Raw genomic sequence first — 20,290 nt, forward strand, 5'->3', positions numbered from 1 at the left:
ATCGGATAAAATCGATAAATCGAATGGCTAGAAAGACCGGAATCTGTGTCACCAAATGTCAGTTTACGTGCGAACTCTACTGGCGAGTAGTGGTACTAAATTTATGAAACGTCAACATGATCGTGATGGAATTTGCTAATCAAAACGAAATATTCCACTAAATTGTGTATTAATAAATAGCATTAAGAGGTTGTTTGTGCGAAAAATCAAGCCAGTGTACAATAACGTTATATGCAGTGCAGTTAAAATATGTAGTTTTGTGGTTAAAAGTGTCCGTTCAACATAGTTTTCTAAATGTTGATTGATGGTTCTCAGCTGTACTTGAAATAACAAGCAGAATGTCGCTGCCTGGGAATGGAATCTTCGTGGTGCAGGGCGAGATGGCCATGCTGGTCACCGCCATGCGGCGGAGCACGCGCTGGGGCTCGCATTCCTTCCCCAACGAAGAATATGACGTACTAATGCGCACATTCCAGGATCTCAAAACTATACTGAACCAAGTGGACGACTTGAGGCTGATTGACCCACCAACGTATTTGGGCCCATTTCTAGAAGTTATTAGAAGCAAGGAGACCACTGGGCCCGTGACTAGTCTTGCTCTCTCAGCAATACACAAGTTTTTATCATATGGATTGATTGGTAAGACTTCTATTGCATTTCATCATTAAACTACCAAATTTAAAGTATATCAGTAACATTCAGACTGTATTGCATTTGTATAATTGGATATTCTTGTCAGAAATGGTTTCTCAAATATGGCATTTAGTTTTATCTTATCTTTATAGTGGCTATCTACTTCAAGTGTAGGTTTATTGCATCAATGCAATTTTCCTTATACACAATTCATAGACATGCCCTAATGAGCAAGGTAATTTTGATAAAATGTTTTTTTATTATCAAATATTTTCTTAATTAGCTCATTGTTGCTGTTTGTATAAAAATATTAAAGTTTTGAAACTGTTATCTTTCTCTACCTGAAACTCTTGAAAAAGATATTAGACATTTGTATTCAAAATAATAAAGAAAAGATGTGGTAGCATAGTTAAAAATTTATAGCAGCTGGTGGTTTTTTTGATTTCACCTATGGTTTCTTCTGCAATGACCACATTATTATGAATTCTTAATGCATGTAACTCCTCAAATCACTGTTTCCCCCACAACCATAAATGACATTCAAACAAATAATTAGGATTATTTAGAGTTTGACTGCCCAAGAACAAAGTTGCAGTCAATTTTGGTAATACAAATGAAACCAAATAATTTATGTTTAACTTTATTTAAGAATATATCCAGTCAACAGAAAGCCACTTGATCCATTCATTGTCACTTCGGGGTGGGTTCGGTCTGGTAGGATCTGAAAACAATATATTTTTTTTTTGTTAAGTTTTGAAACAAGGGAAGAAAATGATTATTTGGAATAAAAACAAAGTAAGACACTGTCTACTATATGATTTTTGCATTTTCAAAACCTAAGGGCATCTGTTTTGAATTTTACAAGCAACAACTAAAAAACAAAACAAAAATTAATACATAATTTATTTCACTGCACTGGCCTCTGGAATGAATGCCCAGAGTGCCATATAGTGCACAACTAATTGTTTATCATTTGCCAATTTTTGTTGCTAGTAACATGCTAGCATGCATGCTAAATAACTGTCATTTTTATAACTAGTATTATTGCTATTATCAAAATGTTTATAAAACCAGTATTACTTATCCACTTGACAGTCCGATGATACCATGGTATCCAAAACCAAAATGCTTCAAACTGTCCGTGGATACTTTACTGTCCTTAAGTTTAACCTTGATTTTCTGAATAAATCATAAACTACATGCAATTGTTTTATAAATAGTATTTGAATGAGTAAACATTAATGTACGTCTCAGTATTTCTTCTTTATTCAAAACCTTGTAGTTAAAAAATTGTGGACACAGCGCGTTTTGTCAGTTGATAAAAAACCCAGATGGTTTGAGGCATATTGGTTGCGCGCTTCTGGACTGTCAAGTAGTTATAATAACACAAATTGCATATCATGCAGAACCAATGAATCAATACCTGATAATTCCTCATCCAACAACAAGTCAATTTGAGTGCAGCAACATTGCTTCTAATTTTCAAGTTCATATACATTTTCTGTAACGGCTCAGCAACACTGTAGTAAATTGCAAATGGCCGACCTGGCTTCACAAAAGCCACAAGTTCATCAAACAGGTTCTGTGGGTCCTCTTTACACGCAATCACTAATGAATCAACTTTGTCTTTTAAAAGGTCAGCAGCTGCAATGTTATCGAAATGCCATTTGGGTTTTTTGGGTTCATATCCCTCCGTATCATTATTAGGTATTTTGTCTGTCTCATTTTCTTGAGATGCCTCATCAAGTTTTGGTACTTTACTGGCTGCTTCTGGGCTTTCCCTTTTTCTTTTTAACGTGTTATGCTCAGTAACAGAGTCATTTGTGTTCTCAATAACATCTTTTACCTCACTGTTGTTAGTCTCATGAGTATCACAGCCCTGATAGAACTGTCTCAATGCTGAGTAAATATTAACAGATATGCATCTACGGGAGTGCTCTTCTTTGAAATTCATGGCTAGCAGAGCTTGTTTCTGTGACATGTTCCCAGGGTGCATATGTATCAGCTTAGCGCTGTTTGATTCACCTATAGCACTTAGTAGTGCTGCAGCTAACAACCCATTTGAGCCAGAGTCATATAAAAGATGGACACCTTCCGATTGTATGTTGATAGCAGTAATTATTTGGGACAAGGTGTCAATGCGGATATTTTGGATTTTACCAGGATCCAGCTTGTACAGTATCTCTGTTATCATGCGCAAATTCGGCCGTAGTATTTGTATGTACTCGAAATATTTCTTTTCTTTTTTCTTTAGATACTTTTCTTGTGAGAATTCAGTTTTGTTGTGAAAAGTGTTGGAATTGCTTATTAAAGTTTCTACTATGTCCGAGGCTCGGTTGGAGTCTGTGCGTAGATCTTCTATTTGGGCGTGTGTGAGTTTTTGGGATTGCCCGTCGTCGAATATGTTTCTGTTGTCGGTGCCTGAAACTTTCACATTTATTTCGTCTTTCAAATACACGGCTTCTTCCGCAAGTTGTAACGAGTACTCCTTGCATCTTTTACCGCCTTTAGGTATTATTTTAAACACGGAATGGTACCGGCAACCGTCTATTCCTGTTAAATCAACCTTATCTCGACCTAAGCTTATGCTAGAGTCAGGTTTGTTCAACTTGTGCAGCTTCCTGTAGTTCTGTTTTTGTATAACGATGTATTCACCGACGTGAATTAAGTTATCTGACGTCATTATGATAACGTATTAAAGTTATTTTTCTAACATTAACACAAGTAACTGTAAACTAACGTCACGTCACCTGGTTAACCTAAATATAAGCCTAACCTCAAAATGTGTAAGTGTAATGTCACATGTAGCGCTGTTCGAGTCACAGTTTAACCTGTCAACGAGCAGACATTATAAAAATAAGGCTTGTTACACAATTACAATTTACGATCATTAAAAAAAAATGCTTAAGATTTTTAATTGTTTCGAAATTTGAGACACTAATTTATAACTATTTTTTTTCGATATTTTTTTTTGATTAACCTTGATTAATTTAAATGTAACAAAATATTTTTTTAACATTCCAGACCCGACGCACCCCAGCGTCCCGGCGACGGTGGAAGACATCGCGGACGCAGTCACACACGCGCGGTTTGTCGGTACCGACCACTCCTCCGACGGCGTCGTGCTCATGAAAATACTGCAGGTAACAAACAATCAGCCCTTAAAAAAATAGCCCTAGCGAAGTTCTCTATGACGCCTTTTTCTTATTGAAGAAGGATCATCACCATCATCTCAGAAAGAAAGGGCTGTAGTTCCCACGCGGGCCCAATGTGGTTTGGGAACTTCATGCACTTGCTTTGCAGATTTTAGTTTAGTATGCATGGTAAAATTATAAATACCACAAATTCCTATAAACTGAGAAGTGCGGGCCCCGGTTTGAACAACAAGAAGTAGGTCATTGGGTTATAGTATGAGCTTGAGTTTAAAAAAAAATATGATGCAATCTTATAACGACTTCCAGGTGCTTCGCACACTGATGCTGAGTCCAGAAGGCGCCATGTTGACGGACGAGAGCGTTTGTGAGATAATGCTGAGCTGCTTCCGTATATGCTTCGAGACTAGACTTACGGGTAAGTATTTCTTTAGCAGTTATTTAGTTACTCAGATAAAAAAAAACAACTCAAGTAGTTCAACCAAAAAAGTGTCAATTATGTATAATTGTATCACTGTACTGTACTGTACTGTACAGTCAAAGAAACTCAATCGCATACTGGGCTGAAACCTTTGTGCTACTGATCTCATGTTGACATTCCATACAGCAGCCAAAGAAGTCGTATATAAATTGATTATGAAATGACCCTATTCTGGTACACTATTCAGTTTCCTCAACTGGACCATTTGTGGTACAGAGGCCAGGTGGGCTACTACGAAATTTGAAAATCGCAGTTCGTATCGTACCGTCCCTTTCACTCTCGTATTAAATAATATAAGGGTCAGCGGGACGGCAAGATATGAAGTTCGAACTTTGTAGTACGAGTATGTAGTACTTTGTAGTATGGGTCTGTTAGGAAGAAACCCGTTTATTGCAGAGTTGTTGCGACGCAACGCAGAGCAGTGCCTTCGCGACATGACGCAGCTGATCTTCATGCGGCTGCCGCAGTTCCCGCCCGAGCACGAGGCCGCGGCCTTCGCCACCGCCGGCCTCTCGCTCAAGAAGCGCGATAAGGGCAAGAGACGAGGCACTCACAGTGAGTCTCACCAGCTTATAGAGTTATTGCGTCCTAGTGTCTGTGCCTCATGTCGCAGTGGTCTTCATGCGGCTGCCGCAGTTCCCACCCCAACAGCTCAAGAAGAGCGATAAGGGCGAGACACTAAAAGTGACTATCATCATCATAATCATCATCATCATCATCATCTCAGCCTATCACTGTTGGACGTAACGTAGGCCTCCCCCAGACGATTCCAGCGGTTTTCTATTAAGTTAAATTATTTAAGAGAAAATATGTGTTCCATGCCTATTCCCTATTGACATTAGTAGCTTATAGTTTCCGTGTCTCCCGATAGATGGCGCTGTTCACCAACGAAACACGCTATCGTTTGTCTCCCCTACAACACATGAGAACTCGAAGTTATCCGATTGGTTTAAAAAGGGTGTTCGTCGCTTCGATGACGCGTCAGCCGGCAACGGCGGGCGGGGTATGGTTATCAAGACATACTCAACACGTAATTTTTATCACGGAGAGGCAGTTGGCTACCCTGTATGTACCGGCGCCTCCTCTATCTAAACAAGAGGTTCACAAACTTATTTCGTGACACTGTGATAAAGCTGAAAAGGTTGAGCTTTAGCGCTGGAAAAAAGACCTCTTCAATTTCGGCAAAAACAGTGTTATTTTTTTTCTTCATTCACTCCAATTTCTTTTATTTGTACCACTGCCACGACTGCTACTAAATGAGATTAAAGAAATTAGCTTCCGAGACCAAGACCATTCCTGCAAGCTGCTGCTCGACGCGGCTACTTGACGCTACTTTTTTGAGTCGCGGAAAGTTCAAAATCACCTTCAAAATGGGGTCACGTGACCAGATTTTTCGCTGCAAACGAGCGACAAGCGACTGCATGTGGGGGCACCCTAGCGCCCACTTTGAAAATCAGTTATTTTTTGTAGCACCGTCCAAAAACCTTAAAAATCTCAATAACATAGTCTCGCCTGATGAAGGCACAAAGGTGAAGATTTTTTCTGGGTCCCTTACCGCCCACCTCTAGGCCTCCAGCGACCACAAGGGGGCGTTATTGCGCACTTTGGAAAAGACCTAAACTGTGGCAGTAAGATGCCATTAATTCCTATAGGGTGCGGCTAGCTAATATTCGTCCGAGTAATTGTCGAGTTGGTTCGGTCGACCCGGAATATTTGTACAGTTGAGGTCAAAGATATCTTTACACTTCATTACTTTGTCACTGTACGCCTTTAACAATTTTCTACAAAAGTTCAAATATGTAGTGACAGCAACAAGACTAAAGTGTAAAGATATCTTTGACCTCGACTGTAGAGCAATAATGTATAACCTGATAATTCGTATATTGTATACAAATTACATAAGGGCATGTATTATTTGGTCGTATATTCGTGATTGACAATTGCAGTTCGTACTTTAACCGCACTCAAATTATTTTAAATTGATCCTAAATCAGTAAATAGTCGAGTTGGCAAATATAAGTGACGTCACGGTTCGGTTTTGCCATACAAAGACTAGAGGGATGCAGTAAAATAAGTGATTTTGAAAAAAAAAATCCTCAGGCACCAACTCTCTGGAGAGGAAGTCTTCGATCACGGAGCCTGCAAGCCCGGCGCCGGTGGACCCCGACGTTGACGCCGAAGCCAAGAAAGCTGAAAGTCTTCGACATAGGTATGGGTCAAGAGGACTAGCTTTGAAATTACTTTGCAGCTAAGTCCATTGGATAGATGTTCTTCTGTATTTTTATTACAAGCTTTTATTTAGTTTCACCTGTCCCGTTGTCTGTCTGTAGTCAAATCTTGCAAGTCAAATTCGACCAATTTCCAATAGTCGGATTGACTTAAAATTTGGCATACTTATGTAACTTGCGTGACAATATAATAATCTGGCAGTGACATCTTAGCAGTCCGGCCAGGATCGTCTCCGCAGGACGGAACTCTTCAACGGTTAATGGCATCGACTTGAAATTTGGCATGCAAATGTAGTTTGGGTGACAATGCAAGTAAAGTCGACAAAAAGTACAGTCAGCATAAAAAGCTTGTATTAAAAATGACTTTTTAACCAAAAACTTATTTTTTTAAATAAACTCACGTATGGTAGTTTATTGGTAGTATTTTATTTAGCATTAATTCGTGGCTTCGTTTTGAATGTGTTATTCTCGAAATCCAGCTACTATTCACTAAATTTCATTCACGGATTTGAATCCGTTTGGTTGTAGCCGATTTAGCTTGAAAAAAAAAAACCATACACACTTATAATATCAATTTAAATTTGCGTTAAGAAATGTATACATATTCACATACATTTTAGTAAAATAAACTCAAATCTCATTTGAATAAAAAAAATGAGAGACTGTTTATTATAGCACCAGGAGATTACAATCAATCATAACAGAATCATTAATTCTATATTTATTGTTTAATGTTCCTTATTTAGTGTACTTTTACTTTCATGGGCCATTAATACCACTTCGTATCTTCCAGTCAAGACAAGAACCTCATAAACGAAGCGGAGATCACAATCGAACCCGTGGAGCAAATCAAGAGCCCCGCTAAGAAGCACGCGCGCCACTCGTCCATGGACCTCGCGACCACTGGCAACACGTCCATATCGCAGCTGCTGGAGAAGTGTGTCAGCGCGGACGGCGAGGGGCAGAGCGAGGAGGCGCGCGAGGAAAAAGGAGAGGAAGGTGAGTGCCGTTTAACTGATAATCATCATCATCATTATATAAGCGGTAGGACGTCCACTGTTGGACATAGGCCTCCCCATTTACTAATAAATTATTGAAGAATATTTCAGGTAGTTATCAATTTATTTTATTTTTTAGTGTTTACTTTAAGATCTACAATAATTGTACTAATGAACATGATCGCAATAAATTAATATGTTTTTTTTTGATGACTGAACCGAACCTTATTTTAAAACTGATTTGGGTAAAAATTCAGCATATTTGAGGCGTTCTTTTCATTTCGGCAAGTATTGTTTAAAGATGATGCTTAAGGTTACATTTTTATGAAACTAAAGACAATACCGATGCTAAATCTAGTGAGACCAAAATTCTTGCGACTTGTCTTTCTGTTGTGCTAATAAACGCTCGAATATTTCACCCATTTAATGGTGTTTTAGTAGAATACAACTTATTTAATGGGAAGTTGTAACAATAAGTTACATCCCGGCAGTTTTACTTTATTCCCGAAACAATTAGATTAAATTCAAAGTGGGCCTCAGGTTAAACCGTATGTTTAGTTCCAGAGTCGGACCCGGAAGGCGCCGCCGCCTCCAAACCGGAAGAGGTCACGGAGAAGCTGGAAGAGTACGTGAACCACCGCGGCATCCGGTTCACTCCGCACGACGAATCGCACGACTTGCAGCCGTACGGGCTCGTCTGTGTGCGGGAACTTTTCCGGTACGGTACACTTATCCGATATACAATGCGTTATTTTTTATTTCCGTTAGCTTTAACAGCTCAAATGAAGGTAATTTCTCTATTAGGGCAAAAGTCTGCGATGGCCGGCCAGTCCTTTGTTATTTTATAAAATCTGTTTTTTTTTTTAAATTTTTTTTTCTAACAGGTAAGAATGATCCGAATAATGAAGCTGGCTGTTGGGAGCTCTTGACTTGAATCATTCTTGATTCTTGGTTTTGTCTTGCACTCGTCAAATCTGTGAATTTTACTATTTGTTCTTTAAAAATGTCTGTTAACTTGTATAATATTTTGATTAAAAAAAATGATTTGGCCTAGAATTTTATTACCAGGTAATGTTTATCAAATAGTGGTGATGAGAGAATGATATGTGCCGAAGTTAACGGAAATAAACAAAAACACGAGGTATAAAAAAAAAACTTATCAGCTCATTAGCAGTTTTTGTTTTAAACACGTTCTTGATTGGCAGGTTCCTGATATCGCTGTGCAACCCACTGGACCCTCAGAACACGTCGGGCATGGTGCACCTGGGGCTGGCGCTGGCCGGCACCGCGCTGGAGGTGGGCGCCGACCACGTCGCCGACTACCCCTCGCTGCTGTATCTGGTCAAGGACCCGCTCTGCAGGAACCTGCTCAGCGTGAGTACTGTGCCCTGTCCCGTGCAACCCCCGGCCCCTCTGTACACGCCCATACAAACTAATGTTAAACTGACATCTATGGGCGTGTACACGAAAAATCTGGTCGGTATTATCCGGACCGGTGCGCAATAAAGAATATTTGTATTATATTGTATTGTTTGACAGAAAGAAATGGTGAATGAGGCTGTGATTCCGAGCGCTTTTGACAATACGGTTTATGGTTCGTAGATGTTGTACTTACATTATTAGTATACAAACGCTGCTAAAATCAAAAGTTGTAGGTATGTCAAACGAGATCAAAATTTTATTTTGAGCCTCATTTATTTGTATTTCTCGCTACGCTTGGATTCTTTCGCATATTCGGGATTCAAAATCAACACTCGCAAAAAAAAAACTTTGCTCTCTTGTCTATGTTGTAATGTTATGTATATGTTATTATTTAGTATGTTCAGTATTTGTTTCGGGATTTTTACATGCGTAATTCGCGGTCTGACGCCCCAGCTTGCCTGCATACCAATTTTCATCAAAATCTGTAACGCCGTTTTAGTTGAATGAGTAACAAACACACACACATCTTCATCAGCCGGAAGACGTCCACTGTTGAACAAAGGCCTCCCCCTTAGAACGCCACAATGAACGCCAACTCGCCATTCACCGCCATTCACCGGTTGCCCGCAACTCTTGCGATGTCGTCAGTCCACCTCGTGGGAGGCCTGCCAACGCTTCGTCTTCCGGTTCGTGGTCGCCACACGAGAACCTTTCCCGCCCAACGGTTGTCCCAACAACAATAAACTTCTATTATTATAAATTTTATATTATTATATTTATCTAGTCTATAGATTATAGCTTTTGTTAAAATTATTTCCTTTTTCCACAGCTGCTAAACACAGAGCGGATATCAATATTCGCGCTCGATCTCCAAATAACCTTCTTACTCTTCGAAGCTCTCCGATTCCACCTCAAGTTCCAAATGGAAGCATTCTTCAAGAAAATCATAGAAATAATATCTACCGACATCTCCAAAGCTAACTACGAGTTAAAAGAAATCCAACACTTATCTCTAGAAAGCCTAGCACAGATATTTAGAATACCTGGATTATGCAATGAGTTGTATCTAAACTATGATTGTGATGTGTACTGCATGAATGTTTTCGAGGAAATGACCAAATTGCTATCCAAAAACGTGGTATCTTCTACTGCGTATAACATCCATTCTTTGTCTTTAGAAGCTTTGATGACTATAATAGAAGCTATAGAAATGAGTAACCCTAAAGAGAGCGAGACGGAAGTACAAAGTGTGGTGGAAGAGAAGGAGAGAGGGCGATGTGGGCACGTGTCGTTGGAGCTAGGCGGTATGGACGATGTGTCTTCTGTGAGTGATCACGTGACGCATGATATTAGTCAGTATTTCGGATGCGGGAGGACGGGGAGGCATAAGATCGAGTCTGACGTACCCTCGGAAGCGGAGCTGGATAATATAAGGAATATGAAGAAGGTAAGTGACCAGTTAAGTTGAGTTTAAGTAGACTAAGGGGCTGTTTCACCATCCATTGATTAGTGTTAATTGACGGTTAAATGTGATAAAAAAAAATAAAAAAAAATATCACGGGACAATTCACACCAATTGACCTAGTCCCAAAGTAAGCTTAGCAAAGCTTGTGTTATGGGTACTAAGCAACGGATAAATATAATTATATAGATAGATACATACTTAAATACATATTAAACACCCAAGACCCGAGAACAAACATTCTTATTTTTCATACAAATATCTGCCCCGACATGGGAATCGAACCCGGGACCTCAAGCTTCGTAGTCAGGTTCTCTAACCACTAGGCCATCTGGTCGTCAAACTCTGGTCGTCGTGATGCCGTCTCTATTTTTTTTTATTCGAATAGACGGAGACGGCATCACATTTAACCGTCAGTTAACACTAATCAATGGATGGTGAAACAGCCCCTAAGTAATTGAGCGCATTTGACACACACTTTATAATTTTGTTGTTAAGTTTTTTCGATTTATTTTACAAATAATGGCGGTACCTGCACATAATGTGATATCGTGAACGGGTTTGCAATGGGCTGAGCTGTATTTCCAATCTTTAATCATAACAATGTTACTTTTATTTTTGGATGTTTAATGGTTTATGGAGGGTTATGTGATGCATTACAGTATTATAATTATTGAACTTTTTAATAATTCACTGCAATAATAGCCAAATCAAATCCTGGCCTGACTTCTCTTGACCTTTTTCTAGTGGGTGACGCAAGGCACGGAGTTGTTCAATCAGAAGCCGGAGCGTGGCATCGAATATCTACAGGAGCATGGGGTCCTCAAAACACCTTTGGATCCTGAAGAGGTGGCCATGTTCCTTAGGGAGAACCCGGATTTAGATAAAAAAATGATTGGTAAGTTGATCCTTAGTATAATTGTCTTTAAATAAATTGAGAATAATTAAAAAAAACTGATTTATAAATATTATATTTTTTTACTTTCATCTACTTATTATTTTTCTCACAGTAGTGAGGTGAAAATTTGTGTGTTTTGCGCGACTGTAAAGTTGTTTAGCATCTTGTGCCTCGAAACCCTTGGCTACGTTCAGGATTCTTCCTTTGAACCACTCGCTTGGCTCTTGGTTCAATACTAGAATTCAAATTCAAAAATTCAAATGAATTCAGTAAATAGGCCGCAATGGACACTATTACACGTCATTTTTTAAACTACCAGCGCTTTCGGAAAGACCATCATTGCCAAGAAGAATGCGCCGCAAGAAACTTGGCAGAAAGTCAATTTTTTTATAATAATATAATTACAAATAAAATACTTAAAAACTATATTATACAATTAAAGAAAAAAAATACAATAATAATAATAACACAGGGATGTATGTGGTCCCTTAGTTACAATACTTAACACTAACTATATCTAGAATCCTTCGCATGCTCGGGTTTCAATATAAGCATTCCCTCCAAACTGAAACCACTCTCGGATACTAAATATTATCTTTTTATCGTAACAAATTTCGATAGAAGAAATAATTCTTATTTGGAAACTGGTTTCGAACCTGGGTTTCGAAGGCGGCCGAAGTGATCTTTTCGAGCCAGTGCGGCGAAGATGAGTTTGATATTGTTCGGTAGGCGAGTACATCTGCAAGCGCTCCCCGCGCGACGAAGAGGACGGGTACGCGGTCCTGGCCGCGTTCGCCGGCAGCTTTGACTACGCGGGGCTCCGCATCGACCAGGCGCTGCGGCTGTACCTGGAGACCTTCCGGCTGCCCGGCGAGGCGCCGCTCATATTCCTCGTGATGGAGCGCTTCGCTGAGCGCTGGCACGTGAGTACACAGTTATAAACTCTTGAGGCCCCGCGTCGAATTTCTATTTTCACAATTTGAACCGAATGTCAATTAAGTAAAGTTGAAATTAGTTTTTCTTTATGTCATATAAATATTACTCCCGGCCCGTCAAGGTTGAGAGTTTCTTGACAGCCGAAATATCGTTACGCTTTGACAAGTTCGTACGTGACACTCGGTGGAATCTTGTCTCAAGAAGCCTTAAGATATTTTTTGATAAGAAAACGTTATAATGTTGTACGGAAAGGTGAAAAAAATGGGTAAAAAAATCTTTCTATAAAAAATTGTGATTGGGACAGAATACAGGAGATTATCTTCAAAAACTTTGACAGAATTGACAGATTGACGTTCAATTATTTAATTTCTTTATTTTATCTCTAATATTTAATTAAATTTTTATTAAATTGTACATAAAACACGGTGCAAAGCAAATATTTTGTTTTATTTTCTTCCTTAATGTTAAGTAACTTTTTTATTAATAATAACCTTTTTCGATGCCAGACAACGAACGGGTCCCCATTCGCGAACACGGACGCGGCGTTCCGTCTGGCGTATGCCGTCATAATGCTCAATATGGACCAGCACAATCACAACGCGAAGAAACTGAACGTCCCGATGACGGCCGAGGACTTCGTGCGAAACCTGCGGGGCTGCAACGGCTCGGGCGACTTCGACCAGCCCATGCTTGAGGCCATATTTCATTCTATCAAGTGAGTTAGAGAAGTCTTTAGAAAATAAATCTAACCGTCCGGACAACTAGATAGTTGAGTGGGTTACAGATATGGCTGCCCGGACCACTTCCCTTTGTCTCTGCAAGAAGGAATAAAATGTAATAATGAAGCATCGCTTTGGACGGAGACTTTCTCTAAGTCATTGCATGTGTTTATAACCGTATTTTTTCGTCCAGGAACGAAGAGATGGTGATGCCAGCGGAGCGAGTGGGCCCCGTACGAGACGCGTATTTGTGGCGCGTGCTGCAGAGACGCGGCAACACCGCCGCCGGCCGCTACCGGCGCGGCCACACGCACCGGCTGCTGCCCGTCGCCGCGCCGCCGCAGGTCAGTAGACGCGTGCTGCAGAGACGCGGCGACACCGCCGCCGGCCGCTACCGGCGCGGCCACACGCACCGGCTGCTGCCCGTCGCCGCGCCGCCGCAGGTCAGTAGACGCGTGCTGCAGAGACGCGGCGACACCGCCGCCGGCCGCTACCGGCGCGGCCACACGCACCGGCTGCTGCCCGTCGCCGCGCCGCCGCAGGTCAGTAGACGCGTGCTGCAGAGACGCGGCGACACCGCCGCCGGCCGCTACCGGCGCGGCCACACGCACCGGCTGCTGCCCGTCGCCGCGCCGCCGCAGGTCAGTAGACGCGTGCTGCAGAGACGCGGCGACACCGCCGCCGGCCGCTACCGGCGCGGCCACACGCACCGGCTGCTGCCCGTCGCCGCGCCGCCGCAGGTCAGTAGACGCGTGCTGCAGAGACGCGGCGACACCGCCGCCGGCCGCTACCGGCGCGGCCACACGCACCGGCTGCTGCCCGTCGCCGCGCCGCCGCAGGTCAGTAGACGCGTGCTGCAGAGACGCGGCGACACCGCCGCCGCCGCTACCGGCGCGGCCACACGCACCGGCTGCTGCCCGTCGCCGCGCCGCCGCAGGTCAGTAGACGCGTGCTGCAGAGACGCGGCGACACCGCCGCCGGCCGCTACCGGCGCGGCCACACGCACGGCTGCTGCCCGTCGCCGCGCCGCCGCAGGTCAGTAGACGCGTGCTGCAGAGACGCGGCGACACCGCCGCCGCCGCTACCGGCGCGGCCACACGCACCGGCTGCTGCCCGTCGCCGCGCCGCCGCAGGTCAGTAGACGCGTGCTGCAGAGACGCGGCGACACCGCCGCCGGCCGCTACCGGCGCGGCCACACGCACCGGCTGCTGCCCGTCGCCGCGCCGCCGCAGGTCAGTAGACGCGTGCTGCAGAGACGCGGCGACACCGCCGCCGGCCGCTACCGGCGCGGCCACACGCACCGGCTGCTGCCCGTCGCCGCGCCGCCGCAGGTCAGTAGACGCGTGCTGCAGAGACGCGGCGACACCGCCGCCGGCCGCTACCGGCGCGGCCACACGCACCGGCTGCTGCCCGTCGCCGCGCCGCCGCAGGTTAGCAGCATAGACGGCCGCCTACAGCAGAGCCGCAGGCACAACACATCGCACGTCGTAATTCGCCGGAAGCAGGTCAGTGCTGCAGCGACGTGGTGACCCGCCGCCTCCACCACAGCAGCCGGTTTGTTTGCAGATAACAGCGCTGTCAGCAGCATTCGAGCGCTCAGCCCCGCCGTCAGCCGAAGACATAGCGTCGTCGAACCTCCGCAACGCGGCGCTGCTCGCGCTGGCGGGGCTGGAGCGGTGCGCGGCGCTGCTGGCGCGAGTGGCGCCCGCGCCCGCGGCGCCCGCGCTCACCGTCGACACGCTGCTGCTCTCGCTCTGCAAGTTCACGGGGCTGCTGCCGCCGCAGCCGCAGCCGCTGCACTACATCGCTATTGGTACGAGTATGTCACGTCACGGTTTACGACTCTGTCACCATCATAATCACCCGTAGGACAACCACTGTTGGACATTCAACTACAAAGATAATACGGCCAAAGTTGCAAAAATATGTATACACGACCTTAAGGTCAAAGGATTAAGCCAATACAGTCGTGCATACATTTTTGTATTTTTTTTTGTAGTTGACTGGACATAGACCCTATAGACCTCCAGTTGCTTCGGTTGGAAGCGGCCTGCATCCACCATGAACTCGCGGCTTTAACCAGGTCGTCCAGCCATCTCGTTGGTGGACGTCCTAAGCTGCGCTTGCCGATCCGCGGTCTCCATTCGAGAACCATTTAAGCCAATTTGTTTAAATTGTGATATTTATTTATTTATATTTGTACGCAGGTGTGACATTAGGGCAGTCTACGAAGGCGCAGTTAGCGTTGCGGCGCGCGTGCTCCGTGGCGGCGCGGCACGCGGACTGCGTGCGCGACGCGTGGCGCCACCTGTTGGAGATCGTGCACACGCTCTATGCAGGCCGGCTGCTGCCCAAGGTACTGTCCTGCGCAGTTAGCGTTGCGGCGCGGCACGCGGACTGCGTGCGCGACGCGTGGCGCCACCTGTTGGAGATCGTGCACACGCTCTATGCAGGCCGGCTGCTGCCAAGGTACTGTCCTGCGCAGTTAGCGTTGCGGCGCGGCACGCGGACTGCGTGCGCGACGCGTGGCGCCACCTGTTGGAGATCGTGCACACGCTCTATGCAGGCCGGCTGCTGCCCAAGGTACTGTCCTGCGCAGTTAGCGTTGCGGCGCGGCACGCGGACTGCGTGCGCGACGCGTGGCGCCACCTGTTGGAGATCGTGCACACGCTCTATGCAGGCCGGCTGCTGCCCAAGGTACTGTCCTGCGCAGTTAGCGTTGCGGCGCGGCACGCGGACTGCGTGCGCGACGCGTGGCGCCACCTGTTGGAGATCGTGCACACGCTCTATGCAGGCCGGCTGCTGCCCAAGGTACTGTCCTGCGCAGTTAGCGTTGCGGCGCGGCACGCGGACTGCGTGCGCGACGCGTGGCGCCACCTGTTGGAGATCGTGCACACGCTCTATGCAGGCCGGCTGCTGCCCAAGGTACTGTCCTGCGCAGTTAGCGTTGCGGCGCGGCACGCGGACTGCGTGCGCGACGCGTGGCGCCACCTGTTGGAGATCGTGCACACGCTCTATGCAGGCCGGCTGCTGCCCAAGGTACTGTCCTGCGCAGTTAGCGTTGCGGCGCGGCACGCGGACTGCGTGCGCGACGCGTGGCGCCACCTGTTGGAGATCGTGCACACGCTCTATGCAGGCCGGCTGCTGCCCAAGGTACTGTCCTGCGCAGTTAGCGTTGCGGCGCGGCACGCGGACTGCGTGCGCGACGCGTGGCGCCACCTGTTGGAGATCGTGCACACGCTCTATGCAGGCCGGCTGCTGCCCAAGGTACTGTCCTGCGCAGTTAGCGTTGCGGCGCGGCACGCGGACTGCGTGCGCGACGCGTGGCGCCACCTGTTGGAGATCGTGCACACGCTCTATGCAGGCCGGCTGCTGCCCAAGGTACTGTCCTGCGCAGTTAGCGTTGCGGCGCGGCACGCGGACTGCGTGCGCGACGCGTGGCGCCACCTGTTGGAGATCGTGCACACGCTCTATGCAGGCCGGCTGCTGCCCAAGGTACTGTCCTGCGCAGTTAGCGTTGCGGCGCGGCACGCGGACTGCGTGCGCGACGCGTGGCGCCACCTGTTGGAGATCGTGCACACGCTCTATGCAGGCCGGCTGCTGCCCAAGGTACTGTCCTGCGCAGCGACACTGCTCATTGTGTACGAATGATGTACTATCCAGTTTGTAGATCAATTTAAAAAAAAATAGGTGACCAGAATTCACACCTTGAACTAATAACCTAACCAACAGAAAGTTGGAAAACCCCGACTTTGTCACTAAAAAGTTCAATATCTCAAAAACGGCTAAACCGATTTTGATGAAACGAGTATAAGAGCTATCGCTAGAAGACCTGCTTTCAAATAAAAAAAAACCGCATTCAAATCGGTTCACCCGTTTAAGAGCTACGGTGCCACAGACAGACACACAGAGACACAGCGGTCAAACTTATAACACCCCTCTTTTTGCGTAGGGGGTTAAAAAATGAACTCTGTTTATAGGTGACTAGTTTTTTTTTTTTTAGTGTAAGGTTGTTGAACGGTAGCCGGTTATTGACGATTTACCTTAATTCCTACTTATCAATTTCTTTATTAATGGGAGTAAATTGTATGTTACCAGAGTCTATTGGAGGCGGAGGACTACCTGTCTCCTTCTGGCACGGTGTCGTTGATACGGGACGTCAACCGCGGGTCGGAGGCCGGCCTGCTCTCTAGTCTTTACTCCTACATTGCTTTAGGCGAAACAGGTAACGTGTAGATATAACTTTTATTTGTTATGTTATTTTTTATTTATTATTTAAGTGTAATGGGAAGACTTGTAAAACGAAGAGCGTATATGACAGAAGTATTTTTTTTGTGCAAAAAATTGCAGTAAAATAAAATTTAAATCATTTATAAAAACGTGGTTTTTAACCATACGCTATAAACCTTGGTTTTAAGTACAATAATGATTGACATTAAAAATAAACGATTTAATCACTGTTCATTTCAGTTGGTAGCTTTTATTAACATTATTTCAAGCTAATTCAGTGTAATGTAACGATATGTAATGTAATGTAACAAAAAGTAACGTTATGTAACGTTATGAACAAGAGGGCTTGGGCCGTAGTTCCCACGCGGGCCCAGTGCGGATTGGGAATTCACACGCACCATTGAATGCTTCGCAGGTTTGTGCAGTTTCCTTACGATGTTTCCTTCACCGCAAAGCTCGTGGTAATTTTAAATGTAATTCCGCACATGAATTTCGAAAAACTCAGAGGTGCGAGCCGGGGTTTGAACCCACGACCCTCTGCTTGAGAGGCGATAGGTCAAAGCACTAAGCCACCACGACAAGACGTAATGTAATGTAAAGTAATGTTGTAACAGGTATGCGAGCGCCGACGCCGCATGAGAAGGTCCTGATCGACGCAGCGACAGACTGCGTGGACAAATGCAACTTGCCCGGATTGCTCATAACTGAGACTAAGTTCCTACAACTCGAGAGCTTGCAGGTACGTGCCAGCCGTCGACAATACAGCCTCTAAGATTAGCTTTCGCTTTTCTCACTCTGGACACTTTATGTCAAACATCAACACCACCCTAGGCGCTCCAAAATATCTGATGACGACAAATATCTGCACCAGATGACTAACGAACCAAAACAATCTTATAACTTTGTCATTGAAACCCCCAAGCACCCATACTTCTAGACTTCTAGAGTTCTACACTGCGCTTGGTTTGCATGTCGAGATTTCAATTATATTCAATAGGAATGTTGACGCCATTAAAAAATAATTCGAAGGCACGACTCCAGTTAAAAAAACGCTTTATTTTAGCCCTGAAAACCAGATTAATTTTCGATTTACTGTTAAATTAGATTTTTTGTTGCTTTAAAACAAATAAATAGTTAGTTGATTGAGTTGGCGAACAAATAGAGACTTATGACGTCATAAGTCGCTATTGCCATTGAAACTCTATGGGAGAATTGTGTTTTGACAGCTCATAAAAAGTACGTCAGTTGATTGGTGGTGTCAGCATCCCTTTTCACGTTTGATTCTTTATTTGTATATTTTCGGCAGGAGTTAATACGCGGTATGGTAACGGTGGGTGCGCCGCCCGATGCAGAGACACTGCAGGCGAACCCGCAGGCTGAAGATGTAGCTGTCTTCTTCCTGGAATTGCTGGGACATACGCTCATACAGAACAGGTGTGGTTCGCCAGTGTGCACAGTTAATTAAAAATCTAATTTTAGGCTGCTTTCCACCAGAGATGTGCAAGGAATGTATTTTTCGTGAAGCAATAGAAACGCTTCGTTTGCATATCCTCGCTCCGCTCAGTTGTTTCCACTTTAGCTGTGCTGTGCGAGGATAGGTAAATGAAAAGTTTCTATTGGTTCATGAAAAGCACATTCCTCGTAACACATCCCCCCTCGCAATACATCGCAAACATATTATAATTCAATATGGTTTTTATACAGAACAAAAACTTTCCGAACATAATCCACAGCTGCAAACATAAGTAACACGTATTTACGTCGTCACTGGCAAGTAAACTTCAATTAAAAAACGCGTTAATTGTTGTTTAATATTTACCTTCTGATTGGGTTTGCCATATTTTTTAATAAAGTATGAAAAAGTAAAAAAAAAAATCTTTCTCAATTTTATATTTTATTTAATTTAAAGTATTGTATGCAACGTTGTATAAGTAAGTAAAGCTCGTGTTGTTTTATTACGATCTTCGCTACGCTCACATTGTAACTCACGCCACTCGCGTTTTTGGACTTTTGGTACTATATTATTGTTGTGTCAGGGACCGCGCGCTGGAGGTGTGGCCGGAGGCGTCGTCCCACTTGACGCTGGTGCTGCAGTGGGCGTGCACGCGGCCGGCGCCCACGCCCACGCGCGTGCTGACCACGCTGCTGCGCACGTGCGCGCGCCTCATGCGCTCCGAGCTGTGCTGCGCGCGCGCGCTCACACACCTGCACACGCTGTTCACGCTGCCGCACGCCGTGTTCAGGAGACACTGTACTGTGGTGAGCACGTCACGCCGCGCCCGCGCCCACACGAAACTTAAAAGAAAAAGTTAGTAGAGATCAAAGCGCGAAGCGCCTCAACCATGCGGAATAGGAGCTCCGCGCAGCGGTGCTCCGTCGACTTTGGGTAATAGAGTTGACGAACCAGGAAATGAACGAACAGAAACCGACTAGACTTTTGGAGAACTTTTTCCATTCCCTACGACTTATTTAGCTTTGTCTTCCAGATATCTTGCGGCCTGTACGAGCTGGTGAAGACTTCAGCTCAGAACGTGCACTCTGCGGAGGAGTGGGAAATCGTGTTCTCTCTGCTGTGCGCCGCCGGGCCGGCGCCTGCCGCCCGCCACGCCGCGCCCGCCCGCCCGCCCCGCCTCCAACGCTGGTAAACAACTAACTATACTGTCATGTTACACTCTCGCCTCGTGCGTCGTCTTGACTCTCTCGGCGAATCCAGGGGAGAGGGGGGTCATGGGGTCATGACCATGACCAAAATATTAGTGATGCAACGCAAGTCTCTTAGCGGAACCAGAAATGGAAACAGATGTCAAAAGTCAATTTTAGCAAAGACGGAAATGGATGCAGAAACGGAAGTGTAAATACTATGAAAAAAAAAAAACCTTTTTTTACAAATATACTTTTTATTAAATATCAAATACACACCATACCTAGATTAGAAATAGAAATACAATAGAAAACAATATTGCGAATTTAAAAAAAATATTCAAAATTAAGTAATAGTAAGTTATATATGTACTTATATTTTTACGAAAAGTAAGTAAGTAGTAAGTCGGTGAACTTCCGATTATATTTTCGTTATAAATTGCGGAAACAGAAACAGAGGTCTGTTGCATCACTAAAAAAATATGTTTTGT

General features: G+C 44.9%; 2 protein-coding genes and 1 non-coding gene across 3 annotated transcripts in view; 2 read left to right on the forward strand and 1 right to left on the reverse strand.

Moving 5' to 3' along the window:
- The first annotated feature begins 274 nt into the window (after positions 1 to 274).
- garz (Sec7 domain-containing protein garz) overlaps positions 275 to 20,290 on the forward strand; it is a 33,422-nt gene continuing 13,406 nt past the window's right edge. The window contains exons 1-19 of the mRNA XM_074105608.1: positions 275 to 639; positions 3,658 to 3,776; positions 4,095 to 4,203; positions 4,663 to 4,821; positions 6,367 to 6,475; positions 7,288 to 7,493; positions 8,051 to 8,210; positions 8,698 to 8,866; positions 9,744 to 10,361; positions 11,124 to 11,274; positions 12,004 to 12,197; positions 12,717 to 12,925; positions 13,123 to 13,273; positions 14,496 to 14,742; positions 15,137 to 15,285; positions 17,028 to 17,154; positions 17,774 to 17,898; positions 18,466 to 18,593; positions 19,196 to 19,418. Of these exons, the coding sequence (XP_073961709.1) occupies positions 339 to 639; positions 3,658 to 3,776; positions 4,095 to 4,203; positions 4,663 to 4,821; positions 6,367 to 6,475; positions 7,288 to 7,493; positions 8,051 to 8,210; positions 8,698 to 8,866; positions 9,744 to 10,361; positions 11,124 to 11,274; positions 12,004 to 12,197; positions 12,717 to 12,925; positions 13,123 to 13,273; positions 14,496 to 14,742; positions 15,137 to 15,285; positions 17,028 to 17,154; positions 17,774 to 17,898; positions 18,466 to 18,593; positions 19,196 to 19,418 (3,654 nt within the window). The 5' untranslated portion in view covers positions 275 to 338. The remainder of the gene's footprint in view (positions 640 to 3,657; positions 3,777 to 4,094; positions 4,204 to 4,662; positions 4,822 to 6,366; positions 6,476 to 7,287; positions 7,494 to 8,050; positions 8,211 to 8,697; positions 8,867 to 9,743; positions 10,362 to 11,123; positions 11,275 to 12,003; positions 12,198 to 12,716; positions 12,926 to 13,122; positions 13,274 to 14,495; positions 14,743 to 15,136; positions 15,286 to 17,027; positions 17,155 to 17,773; positions 17,899 to 18,465; positions 18,594 to 19,195; positions 19,419 to 20,290) is intronic.
- Positions 1,261 to 3,410, reverse strand: LOC141440867 (tRNA (adenine(58)-N(1))-methyltransferase non-catalytic subunit TRM6-like). The gene is made up of 2 exons (XM_074105445.1): positions 2,057 to 3,410; positions 1,261 to 1,354 (listed from the first exon to the last, which is right to left on the reverse strand). The coding sequence occupies exons 1-2, from the start codon at positions 3,314 to 3,316 to the stop codon at positions 1,274 to 1,276; spliced, it is 1,341 nt and encodes a 446-aa protein (XP_073961546.1). The 5' UTR covers positions 3,317 to 3,410; the 3' UTR covers positions 1,261 to 1,273.
- Positions 5,218 to 5,349, forward strand: LOC141441390 (U11 spliceosomal RNA). Its single transcript, XR_012452794.1, has one exon. It is a non-coding gene; the product is annotated as a U11 spliceosomal RNA (small nuclear RNA).

Source organism: Choristoneura fumiferana, chromosome 23, assembly GCF_025370935.1.
Source record: "Choristoneura fumiferana chromosome 23, NRCan_CFum_1, whole genome shotgun sequence".
In the NCBI taxonomy this organism is placed as follows: domain Eukaryota; kingdom Metazoa; phylum Arthropoda; class Insecta; order Lepidoptera; family Tortricidae; genus Choristoneura; species Choristoneura fumiferana.